The sequence below is a fragment of the Blennius ocellaris genome (genome assembly GCF_963422515.1).
Source record: "Blennius ocellaris genome assembly, contig: SCAFFOLD_73, whole genome shotgun sequence".
NCBI classification, from domain to species: Eukaryota; Metazoa; Chordata; class Actinopteri; order Blenniiformes; family Blenniidae; genus Blennius; species Blennius ocellaris.
The window spans coordinates 164,194-177,898 of record NW_027661940.1 but is presented as its reverse complement, the minus strand read 5'-3'; the positions used below and the strand labels follow the sequence as shown (position 1 = coordinate 177,898).

Here is a 13,705-nt window from a genome sequence, read left to right as displayed (position 1 = left end):
AAGAAGTGATGGAGGGGATGGGAGGAGGAGGAAGGAGTGATGGAGGGGATGGGAGGAGGGTGAAGAAGTGATGGAGGGGATGGGAGGAGGGTGAAGAAGTGATGGAGGGGATGGGAGGAGGAGGAAGGAGTGATGGAGGGGATGGGAGGAGGAGGAAGGAGTGATGGAGGGGATGGGAGGAGGAGGGAGTGATGGAGGGGATGGGAGGAGGGTGAAGGAGTGATGGAGGGGATGGGAGGAGGGTGAAGGAGTGATGGAGGGGATGGGAGGAGGAGGAAGGAGTGATGGAGGGGATGGGAGGAGGAGGAAGGAGTGATGGAGGGGATGGGAGGAGGATGGAGTGATGGAGGGGATGGGAGGAGGAGGAAGGAGTGATGGAGGGGATGGGAGGAAGGTGAAGAAGTGATGGAGGGGATGGGAGGAGGGTGAAGAAGTGATGGAGGGGATGGGAGGAGGAGGAAGGAGTGATGGAGGGGATGGGAGGAGGAGGAAGGAGTGATGGAGGGGATGGGAGGAGGAGGAAGGAGTGATGGAGGGGATGGGAGGAGGGTGAAGGAGTGATGGAGGGGATGGGAGGAGGGTGAAGGAGTGATGGAGGGGATGGGAGGAGGAGGAAGGAGTGATGGAGGGGATGGGAGGAGGATGAAGGAGTGATGGAGGGGATGGGAGGAGGAGGAAGGAGTGATGGAGGGGATGGGAGGAGGGTGAAGAAGTGATGGAGGGGATGGGAGGAGGGTGAAGGAGTGATGGAGGGGATGGGAGGAGGATGAAGGAGTGATGGAGGGGATGGGAGGAGGGTGAAGGAGTGATGGAGGGGATGGGAGGAGGGTGAAGGAGTGATGGAGGGGATGGGAGGAGGAGGAAGGAGTGATGGAGGGGATGGGAGGAGGATGAAGGAGTGATGGAGGGGATGGGAGGAGGAGGAAGGAGTGATGGAGGGGATGGGAGGAGGGTGAAGAAGTGATGGAGGGGATGGGAGGAGGGTGAAGAAGTGATGGAGGGGATGGGAGGAGGAGGAAGGAGTGATGGAGGGGATGGGAGGAGGGTGAAGAAGTGATGGAGGGGATGGGAGGAGGGTGAAGAAGTGATGGAGGGGATGGGAGGAGGGTGAAGGAGTGATGGAGGGGATGGGAGGAGGAGGAAGAAGTGATGGAGGGGATGGGAGGAGGGTGAAGGAGTGATGGAGGGGATGGGAGGAGGAGGAAGGAGTGATGGAGGGGATGGGAGGAGGAGGAAGAAGTGATGGAGGGGATGGGATGGTGGTGGTGTGTCACACCCCCCATGCCACAGGCCCCAGGTTGGACAGTTATGCGCTACACCCCCCACCTCCCAGGTGGGGACTTATATAAGTCTGAGACTACAGCAGGTGATCCTACAGTAAACGGGAGAGTTATTTCTTTCTAGCTCACTGATTATAGCTCTGTACATATTCAACTAGAAGGCTTGGAAGCAGGGTTGTCTTCAGAAAAGGTATGGGCTTCACAACTCAGCTTTGACCTGAAATAATAGATTTTTACAAATGCTTTAAAGGTAATGTGATGCAACGCTTCATTCTGAAAGTCAGTGTTTTCTCAGTCACACGTCTTTCTCTTTACAAATTGAAGGTACGAAGACTTCTTGTACAGCTGAAGCTGCAGAGCAATCATGACCTCCAGTGTTTCTCTCCTCCTGCTGCTCCTGTGCTCTGCCAGCATAGCTTCATATAATCTGGAGGTGAGAGTCATTCGGGCATTCTTCCTCACTCCTAAACCTGATGGACCAACAAACAGCTATGTGAAAGTCCAATGCATGAGCACCAGCATGGGGGAGACATCCATCCAGCTGGACACCACCAACCCTCTGTGGGACCAGAAGTTTTCCCGCTCAGACGTCCACGTCAGAAGTCCACTGCTGCTCCAGGTCCTCGACAAAGTTGACTCATATGATCTCCCACTGGGCTCCTGCCTCATTGTGCTGAAGTGGGGTTCACATCAGATGAGCTGCAAGCGGATGTCAGGGGGCACTTTGTTCTATCACTACAGTCTCCAGTGAGACTCCAGCCACATGTAACCACAGAGACAGAATTTCTGTAATTCTCTGTCAAAGGTATCGACAATAAAACCAGCTACTCACTCTTTCAGTCATCAACTATGTGTGTGTGTGTGTGTGTGTGTGTGTGCGTGCATGTGTGTGTGCCTTTGCTTGTAGCCACACTTTGATTTAAGGGTTCGTCAGTTAGAGTGTCAGTCAAAGGCCACAGGTGAGGAGTTACAGTAATACTTTATTCAGAGTTTATAGATACAGAGTAAACATAATTCATATTCTGATACATGTGTCATATATTTAGGTTTCTCACAGGCAGACATATACACAGATAAAGTGGCTTCTTGTCACAAACTCCACTGAATTATGGATCAGGTTCCAGATCAGATTCTAGATTATACTCTGCTCTACTAACTTTAAACTCATGCTTCAATAGAAGTTGTTCTTTTATGTTTTTAAGGAGAATCTGTTCACAAACACCTCTTTGTGTTCAATATGCACATTACACCAAGAATAGAGACATAGCAGCATGCAAACCAATGTACCAGCACATCACAACACATCTGCTCATGCAACACCAATCACATACAGAAACGTGTGTGTGTGTGTGTGTGTGTGTGTGTGTGTGTGTGTGTGTGTGTGTGTGTGTGTGTGTGTGTGTGTGTGTGTGTGTGTGTGTGTGTGTGTGTGTGTGTGTGTGTGTGTGTGTGTGTGTGTGTGTGTGTGTGTGTGTCGGTCACAGCACCATGGTGGGTATATGATGCACCAGTGACGCTGGGTGAGGCACAGCAGTCAGCTGAGGTGGGTGTGACGGAGGTGGGGTTTGAGCTGCATGGAGCCCCCCCCCTCCTCCTGGCACCACCACCACACCTCCCCCTGCTGCCCCAGGCTCCCCGCTGGGCCGGTGCCGGGCACTCTTCTGGTGTGCCCGTAAGCCGGCGAGCTGGGAATACGCAGACTGGCAGACATGACACTTGTAAGGTCGCTCACCGGTGTGGAGCCGCACATGGTTCCTGAGCGTGGAGGACTGGCTGAAGCGGCGGTTGCAGAAGCGGCAGACAAACGGTTTATCCAATGTGTGGATGCGCATGTGCGAGCGTAGGTTGCTGCGAGAGTTGAACCCTCGGTGGCAGATGACACAACGCATCCGACCCAGACTGGAGGAGGAAGAAGAGGACGATGACGACGAAGAGGAAGAAGAAGAGCCTTCACATGTGTGGAAATCATCTGTAGGCAACAACAGAGGCTTCAGGAGGGACAGACAGAAGGAGAACATGACAAGAACAACACCAAGATCTGACTAAAGCTCAAATGAACCTGAATGCATTTCTACTAAACATCTACTAAACCTAACTAGTACAGGTAAACCCTACTGAAACATGACGAAAACACTAAAGATGATGAACACGAAATCTCTACTAAACCTGATGAGAACACTTTTAAAAACTGCCTGAAACTACTAACCTCCATGGCAGCCCCCCCCCCTGCATGGTACTGTTACAGCACTGCTTCAGTCACACTGTTTAACAAAGCTGCTCCCAGTAGATCACAAAATGATCCACAAACCAGACAATTCATTAGCACTTCTTGTGCAATAATGGTGTTGTGAGATGTCATCACCACCTGATTTGATTTATTGTGGGTTTTTTTCATTCTGATTGCATTGCAATAATACTTTATATAATCCTTGTATGCACTATGTGCATAATAGTGTCCATACAGGCCATGCAGTCTGTACAGACTCGCATCTTTAAGCTACTCGCTCTTTTTAACATTTTTTGGATGGTACTTTCTTTTATGATGTATATTTATCACATTTTTAACTTCTGGCGCCGCTGCGATTGGCCGCCTCTCAGCAGCTCTCTGTGTTTTTTCTTAACGTTTCTACGCTCTTTACATATTTTCCATACGTATTTAGCGTACGCACTTTATGTACCTTGATGCTTTATGATATATCCTATGGATATGCATTACAAAACAACTAAACTCGTTACTCGTTCTCGGATTGAAGGCGATGGCCCGTGCCGGTGTGGTCCCGCATCTTCCGGACCAGGTGAGGAGACGCTCCGTGGCTGCAGAGCCAGAGTGATGCTAAAGGCTAAGCGGCGAACGAGGAAGTGGCAATACAAGCCTATGGTGCCATCAATGATCATGGGAAACGTGAACTCCCTGCCGAACAAGACCGACGAACTGGCTGGGCTGGTGAAGAATGTGAAGATCTACAGGGAGTGTAGTTTGTTGTGCTTCACTGAAACCTGGCTCACTGCCAACATCCCAGACGCCAACGTTGAACAACCCGGCGACGCCACAGTCCAAGCGGACAGAGACACTAAAGCCTGCGAGAAGCGGAAGGGAGGAGGACTCGCTGTCTAGGTGACCAAGAGGTGGTGTAACCCTGGGAATGTACACATTAAAATGACATCATGCTGTAGGGACGTGAGTCTGCGCCCCTACTATCTCCCACGGGAGTTCGGACATGCCATTGTCCTGTACATCTACATTCCACCTCGAGCTAATGCGGAAGCAGCTTGTGACGTCATCCACTCCGCGGTTGCCAGACTACAGTCGCAACACCCCGAGGCCGTTATGCTGATGTCAGAGGACTTTAATCATGTTAATTTGGACTTGACACTTCCTGCTTTCACCCAGTATGTGGACTGCAACACCAGGGGGAACAAAACAATTGACTTGCTGTATACAAATGTTAAAGACACATACAGCTCCTCTCCACTGCCCGCTCTGGATAAAGCAGACCACAACCTGATCTTGTTGTAACCTCACTGTATCCCAAGAGTGAGGAGGCTACTAATAACAACCCGAACCTTCAGGAAGTGCTGTCCGGGTGCAGAGCAGGCTCTGAGAGACTGCTTTGAGGCAACAGACTGGGATGTACTGCAGGACAGTGAGGACCTTGAGGCGGCTGTTAACTGCACCATGGACTACATCAACTTCTGCATGGACACTGTGGTTCCTGTAAGAACTGTACACTGCTTCTCCAACAACAAGCCCTCGATCACAACTGACATCAAAGACCTTCTGAACCAGAAGAAGAAGGCCTTTAAAGACGGTGATCAACAGGAGCTCTGACAACCAGAAGAAATGCTTCTGTCCTCATTCAACTCCATCAATATGCTTATCATGACAACAGGTCAACAGATGTTTCATCACCATGGTTCTCCACACCACCTTGAAACATCTGCACTAAGTCTTCAGCTTCAAAACAACATCTCCAATAAACTCCCTTCTTGAACATCATCCACCACTGGATGAAGGGGTTCCTCATCCCCAATACAACTCTAGTGAGTCACTGCTGCTGTTGTTTCAGCACAATGGATTATTCATCCCACTTGGATTTTTAAACGATGTATGTATGTGTGTATGTATGCATGTATGTATGTATGTATGTATGTATGTATGTATGTATGTATGTATGTATGTATGTATGTATGTATGTGTGTATGCATGTATGTATGTATGTATGTATGTATGTATGTATGTATGTATGTATGTATGTATGTATGTATGTATGTATGTATGTATGTATGTATGTATGTATGTATGTATGTATGTATGTATGTATGTATGTATGTATGTATGTATGTATGTATGTATGTATGTATGTATGTGCAGTTTTTAAGTTTTTATACTTTCCTGCAAAGAAAAATGAACTGAGCTGAACTGAACTCTGCTCCCTGGTTTGAAGAAAATTCTTGAGGGCAGTTACCATTCTTGATCTTCTTGCTCTGCTCGTCATCTCCTCCAGGGATTCCCGGAATTCCCAGGAAGGTGTTGTGAGAATTTCCATACCAGACGAGCAGCTCCTGATCCGGAGGGATCGTCTGAAGAACACAGAGGAGTCGCAGCTTCATTTTATTGAAATTCATTTAAGTCTCAAGTCTTAACCCTAACCCTGTGCAAGCAGAAATAAGTCACAATATTTTGTTTCACAAATCTCTACCACCAGTAATCCTCGCACTTCCACGAATGTCGGAATGGGCTGCATGTCAAGGTTTTGTGCACGTCACCCCCATTTCTGTCACCAGCAGGTGGCGTTATGCCCAACCTTCAGGCTGTGATCAGATGTGAACTCTCATGCAATCTGTAACGTTTCAGCCAGAACAGAGCATATACGTCTAACTTCCTGTTACCGGCAGGTGGCGCTATGACCAGTGGTCGTCTCTTGACTGAGATCAGATCTGGACTCTCATGCTCTGATTATGGTAATTAGTGTGGACGTTATTATTATTGTGCATGCTAATTTGTACGTATGTTAACATTAGCCCCTATGCTAATTTGCTTGGTACAAATGCTATCATGGATGCTAATTACTGGGATGCTTATTAGCACGTATGCTACTGCAAGTGCGTTATACCCAATGCAATTGATTGTCTTTTGACTGTGATCAGACATGGACTTTGAAGCAACATGTGAAGTTAGAGACAGATCCAAGCATTTACACCCCACTTCCTGTTTCCAGCAGGTGGCACCATGTCAGATGGTCATAATTGTTGTATGGCTGTGAAGAAGGTTGGACTCTGATCCAGCGTATCAAGTTTGAGGTCAATCTGATCACGTTCCGTTTATTTACTTTGCCCTTCCTTTTCCATGATGAAGGTTGTCAAAGCCACGCCCTCAAATGGCGTGATGACTAAGGGTCATCACATGGTTGTGACTAAGGCCGGGCTGAGATGCAACTTATCAAGTTTGACATCAATCTGATCACATTCAGTCTATCTACATTGCACTTCCTGTTTCATGGCGTTCTTGACCATTGCCACACCCTGAAATGGCGTTCCAACTATGAGTCATTATGTGGTTGTGATGAGGGGCGGACTCTAGTGCAATGTGTCAAATTTCAGGTCCATCTGACCACGTGCAGCCGCTTCACACTGCACTTCCTGTTTCATGGCAAAACAAACTTCGTGGCATGGTTGTGTCCACGCCCTAAAACCTTTGCGAGAGATTTTGATAAGTTTTGTTCTTCAACCCCTTTTCTATCAAAAGAGCACAAGTTGAAGTAGATTGGAGTTTCGCCCTGGGAGGAATTCGCTCTTCAAAATTTGTACATTTGAGACCAAATTCACCAAAATCTTCCATTTTCCTCCAAATATCTGACTTCCCGCTGAGCTTTGGGTACAGCTGTAGCAGACTTTTTTATTTGTCTTGGCCTGTTGCATGTGTAACTATGGATGTATTTTCATAGCTCTCGGTGAGGCGGGATTCTGGGGGCAACCTTTTTCCAGTTTTGCAGGTGGCGCCGTTGAGCCAATTTGGAATTCACATGTGTAAATACCTAAAATGATTTTTGCTGGACCAGAGGACTGTGCAAAGTTTAACAAAATGATGTATATTAAGGCCCTCAAAAACATCAGTTAATTAAAAAAAATAAAATAATGATAATAATAATAATCCCTATGGTTTCAATAGGGTCCTATGTACTGTCAGTCCTCGAACCCTAAAAAGAAATGAGAAATGCACATAAAGTGAAGGAAGACAAGAAGAAAAAGAAGAAGAGTGAACACCAGCTCCATGATGGTGGTGGTGCCTTCACTGACCTCCACAGCTTTGTAGAAGATGGTGCTGCCAATCTGGACCACCTCCAGGTTCTGCTCCTGCTCGTTCCGTGCACACTTGATGTAGGTCATCCAGCTGCGCTGGTCCTCCTGACTGGCGTCGATGAAGTACCGGACCGAACCGTCCTCGTTGAACACCTGGCAGGAAACCATCAGTACTCAGTAATCTGCAGCGCTGACCAAACTACAAACTGGGATTAACATACCAGGATACCTGTGAGCTGGATCAACATACCAGGATATCTCTGTTACCTGGATTAACATACCAGGATACCTGTGACCTGGATTAACATACCAGGATATCTCTGTTACCTGGATTAACATACCAGGATACCTGTGACCTGGATTAACATACCAGGATATCTCTGTTACCTGGATTAACATACAAGGATACCTGTGACCTGGATTAACATACCAGGATATCTCTGTTACCTGGATTAACATACCAGGATATCTGTTACCTGGATTAACATACCAGGATATGTTACCTGGATAAACATACCAGGATATCTGTTTCCTGGATTAACATACCAGGATATCTCTGTTACCTGGACAAACATACCAGGATATCTCTGTTACCTGGATTAACAGACCAGGATATGTTACCTGGATTAACATACCAGGATATCTCTGTTACCTGGATAAACATACCAGGATATCTCTGTTACCTGGATTAACATACCAGGATATCTGTTTCCTGGATTAACATACCAGGATATCTCTGTTACCTGGACTAACATACCAGGATATGTTACCTGGATTAACATACCAGGATATCTCTGTTACCTGGATTAACATACCAGGATATCTGTGACCTGGATTAACATACTAGGATATCTGTGACCTGGATTAACATACCAGGATACCAGTTACCTGGATTAACATACCAGGGTACCAGTTACCTGGATGAACATACCAGGATATCTGTTACCTGGATTAACATACCAGGACATCTCTGTTACCTGGATTAACATACCAGGATACCTGTGACCTGGATTAACATACCAGGATATGTTATCTGGATTAACATACCAGGATACCAGTTGCTTGGATTAACATACCAGGATATCAGTTACCTGGATTAACATACCAGGACACCTGTGGTTTGGATTAACATACCAGGACATCAGTTACCTGGATTAACATACCAGGATATGTTACCTGGATTAACATACCAGGATATCAGTTACCTGGATGAACATACCAGGATATCTGTAACCTGGATTAACATACTAGGATATCTGTAACCTGGATAAACATACCAGGATACCAGTTACCTGGATTAACATACCAGGGTTCCAGTTACCTGGATTAACATACCAGGGTTCCAGTTACCTGGATTAACATACCAGGATATCTGTTTCCTGGATTAACGTACCAGGATATGTTACCTGGATTAACATACCTGGGTACCAGTTACCTGGATTAACATACCAGGATACCAGTTACCTGGATTAGCATACCAGGATATCTGTTACCTGGATTTACATACCAGGATACCTGTTACCTGGATAAACATACCAGGATATCTCTGTAACCTGGATTAACAACCCAGGATATCTCTATGACCTGGATTAACATACTAGGATATCTGTTACCTGGATTAACATCCCAGGATATGTTACCTGGATTAACATACCAGGATATCTGTGACCTTGATTAACATACCAGGGTACCATTTACCTGGATTAACATACCAGGGTACCAGTTACCTGGATTAACATACCAGGGTACCAGTTACCTGGATTAACATACCAGGGTACCAGTTACCTGGATTAACATACCAGGATTTCTGTTACCTGGATTAACATACCAGGATACCTGTGACCTGGATTAACATACCAGGATATGTTATCTGGATTAACACACCAGGACACCTGTTGCTTGGATTAACATACCAGGATATCAGTTACCTGGATGAACATACCAGGATATCTGTAACCTGGATTAACATACCAGGATACCAGTTACCTGGATTAACATACCAGGGTGCCAGTTACCTGGATTGACATACCAGGGTTCCAGTTACCTGGATTAACATACCAGGACACCAGTTACCTGGATTAACATACCAGGATATCTGTTTCCTGGATTAACGTACCAGGATATGTTACATGGATTAACATACCAGGATATCTCTGTAACCTGGATTAACAACCCAGGATATCTCTATGACCTGGATTAACATACTAGGATATCTGTTACCTGGATTAGCAAACCTAGGACCAATACTACAACTCTGGGTTTTCAATTATTGCGGTAACTTCAGGATTAACTCTGGTTTTCTCTAATCCAGGTAACTTCAGGATTAACTCTCTAATCCATGTAACTTCAGGATTAACTCTGGTATACTCTTATTGAGGTAACTTCAAGATTAACTCTGTTTCCTCTAATCCAGGTAACGTCAGGATTAACTCTGGTTTTCTCTATTCCAGGTAACTTCAGGATTAACTCTGGTTTTCTCTAATCCAGGTCACTTCAGGATTAACTCTGGTTTTCTCTTATTGAAGTAACTTCAGGTTTGTATATATGTGTTTATATTGTATACATCTTATATACATGTGTATATATGTGTTTATATTGTATACATCTTATATACATGTTTATATATGTTGATATATTGTATACATCTTATATATGTATGTATATATGTATTTATATTGTATACATCTTATATACATGTGTATATATGTTGATATATTGTAAACATCTTATATACATGTGTATATATGTTGATATACTGTATACATCTTATATATGTATGTATATATGTATTTATATTGTATACATCTTATATACATGTGTATATATGTTGATATATTGTAAACATCTTATATACATGTGTATATATGTATTTATATTGTATACATCGTATATACATGTGTATATATGTTGATATATTGTAAACATCTTATATACATGTGTATATATGTATTTATATTGTATATATCTTATATACATGTGTATATATGTGTTTATATTGTATACATCTTATATACATGTGTATATATGTATTTATATTGTATACATCGTATATACATGTGTATATATGTGTTTATATTGTATACATCTTATATACATGTGTATATATGTGTTTATATTGTATACATCTTATATACATGTGTATATATGTATTTATATTGTATACATCGTATATACATGTGTATATATGTATTTATATTGTATACATCGTATATACATGTGTATATATGTGTTTATATTGTATACATCTTATATACATGTGTATATATGTGTTTATATTGTATACATCTTATATACATGTGTATATGTGTGTTTATATTGTATACATCTTATATACATGTGTATATGTGTATTTATATTGTATACATCGTATATACATGTGTATATATGTTGATATATTGTATCCATCTTGTATTGTTTGAGTGATGTTCTTTTAAATAATCGGAAAATTTTTGATGTTTGGTTCCTTCAATTTTTTATGTTTTTTTTAACCGATTCATCGAAAAAATAATCCACCGATTAATCAATTATTAAAATAATCGTTAATTACAGCCCTCATTTCACCACAACAAAAACTTTTTTTTTAAATGCAATTTTCATAATTTTCAGAATAATCTTTCTTGAAATCAGACGTTTTTGCCACACCAATAACAAAAGGCCACTGGAGCATTATTATGACGTCACTAAGTGAGGTCCGAGTGATCGCCCCTTTCCTTAACTCCTTTAGGAAGCCTCCTCACAGTTTTCCTTAACCCATGACGTCATCCAGGGGGTTCGGGTAAAGTCGCTAGATAAGGAGATAGGAGGGACCTTTCGGACGCACCCAGGTCTCGCTTGTCTCCCCATACCGCCGCCTGCGGACTGGAACAGGAAGGGTTAAATGTTGTGTGTAGTTGTGTAGTAGTTGTGTTACCTCCCACATCAGGTTGTTGTTCTTGTACAGGTCCAGGTGTTCTGGGGAGACCAGGCGGCCAGTGAAAGGACCCATTTCTGTTCCTGCTTTGATCCACGTCTTTGAAAATATCCCCAAACCTTCACCTGGAGGAAACAGGAAGACACTGAAGACAGGCGGCAACAACAACAACAACAACAACAACAACAACATCAACAACAACCAGCAGAGCAGACTGACCAGGGACAGAGCTCTGTGCGATGATCACCTCAGAAGGTAAAACCAGGCTGGAAAGCTTTTGCACCTCTGAAACACACACACACACACACACACACACACACACACACACACACACACACACACACACACACACACACACACACACACACACACACACACACAAGAAAACGATTCAACATGAGGATTTGTTCTTGATGAGATGTTCAGCTTATGGAAATGTTCCGACATTCAGTGAACACAGAACAGGTACAAGCCGCACAGACCCGCAACAGGCCGCACAGACCCGCAACAGGCCGCACAGACCCGCAACAGGCCGCACAGACCCGCAGCTTTGCGTCGCTGCGCACAGACCCGCAGCTTTGCGTCGCTCCGCACAGACCCGCAGCTTATTTAAGAATGAAGGAAACATGTTTCCCTCCTGAAGACGCTGCGGCGCCTCGTCAGTCGCGTACAGAATTGTGGATTAAAAGTTAATAAATGGAGGAAATCGACGTCTTTTTCGTCTTTCGTCCTTGCGTGGCGGTGCGGGTGAGTGTGCGGGCCGTCTGCGGCATACGGGAAGACAGGTTTCAAATGAGAACAGAGTGCCGCGCCCGTAATGTCACGAGAGCAGAAGTGGCGGACTGTGAAGGAAACGGAGGGACGTGTCTTTTTTTTCTTAATAGAACAGAATCTCCGGGAAACCCGGTTTGAGCTCCGACCGATTTTTAAAAATGTTTTCAAACGAATTTCATCAAAACTTAAACGAATTTTTATTGTCTAATGACTTGAAGACGAGAATAAATGCAGTGTGAGACACGGCCCTAAAGAAACGAACAGGTGGTTGATTCAGTCTCATTACAAATATCTGAGCAGGAACATGCAAACGTTTCCTGCCTTTATTAATAAAAGGCCATTCAAGTGCGTCAAGTTAAGCAACAACTTGTGTTCGTTTTATAAGTTGTTAAAAATGCGTTCAACAATGAGCAACAAAAACGAAAAGGGCAAAACGTTAAAGATCCTTAAAGAAAATCACAGCGCAATGCGCCGAAATGATTGTTTACTGCAAATATTTTGAGTATGGTTTACTATTTAATAAATGTAATAATAATAACAACAACAACAGCAATAAAAATAATTACATTAATTATTACTAGTATTATTATTATTATCACTATTATTATCATTATTGTTTTTGTTATTGTTGTTATTGAATCGAAGAAACAAAAGTGTATTAAAACGAAATTATTATATTGAAGTTAAATGTCATGTTCGTTCGTCTCCGACAAATAAAATAAGTACGGTGAAATGTACGTTTATCAATTCATTGCGCTCAAATATTTCATTACAATTCCACACGTTTAATAAAAAAACATATTTGAAAGACAGTTGTAATTAAATGCATTTGAAAGCACGAACAGAACATGTGCAAATGGTCGATTTGCGGCCTCTCGCCGCGCTCACCTCCGGAGAAGGACTGGGCCAGCACCTCTGCAGTGAACGCGGTCCTCGGACTCGCGCTCGGTCCGATGCGGTCCTCGTGCTGCAGGTGCTGCAGGTGCTGCTGGTGCGGCTGTTCTCCCAGCACGTGCCTCCAGCGGCCGTACAGGAAGCTGTGCAGGATGTCCGAAGTGATGATGTCCGCCAGAGACAGCGGCGCCGGCGGCTTCAAACCCGGCTTCATGCCCAGCGAAGAGCCGGGCAGCACGGAGCCCATGGCCGGTCGACGTGCAGCAGGGAGTCGGGGGTACAGGAGCGGCGTGACGGGCGGTCTGCTAGGACAGTAACGTTCCTGTAAAAGATCCAGGGAGATCGGAGCCGGTGAAAATTGTTTGATTTAAAGGGCAATTAAAAATACAACGAAATAAATACAACGATGTAGTTTCTCGGATGAAAGTCCCAAAAAGTAAATGAAAACGTGAAAAGGTGAAAGGTGGTGAGAGGAGCTCAGAGGAGCTGCAGCAAACCGAGCGGAGGGGCTGGGGGGTGTCTTTATAGCCAAACCACTCACCTCCTC

At 44.2% G+C, this 13,705-nt stretch overlaps 1 protein-coding gene across 1 annotated transcript; it reads right to left on the bottom strand.

Moving 5' to 3' along the window:
- Positions 1-2,758: 2,758 nt before the first annotated feature.
- LOC308148546 (PR domain zinc finger protein 12-like) lies at positions 2,759-13,405 on the bottom strand (the record flags this gene model as incomplete). Its single annotated transcript, XM_080522013.1, has 6 exons — positions 2,759-3,249; positions 5,747-5,861; positions 7,578-7,733; positions 11,491-11,615; positions 11,710-11,775; positions 13,153-13,405. The coding sequence occupies 6 exons, from the start codon at positions 13,403-13,405 to the stop codon at positions 2,759-2,761; spliced, it is 1,206 nt and encodes a 401-aa protein (XP_080378139.1).
- Positions 13,406-13,705: the final 300 nt, after the last annotated feature.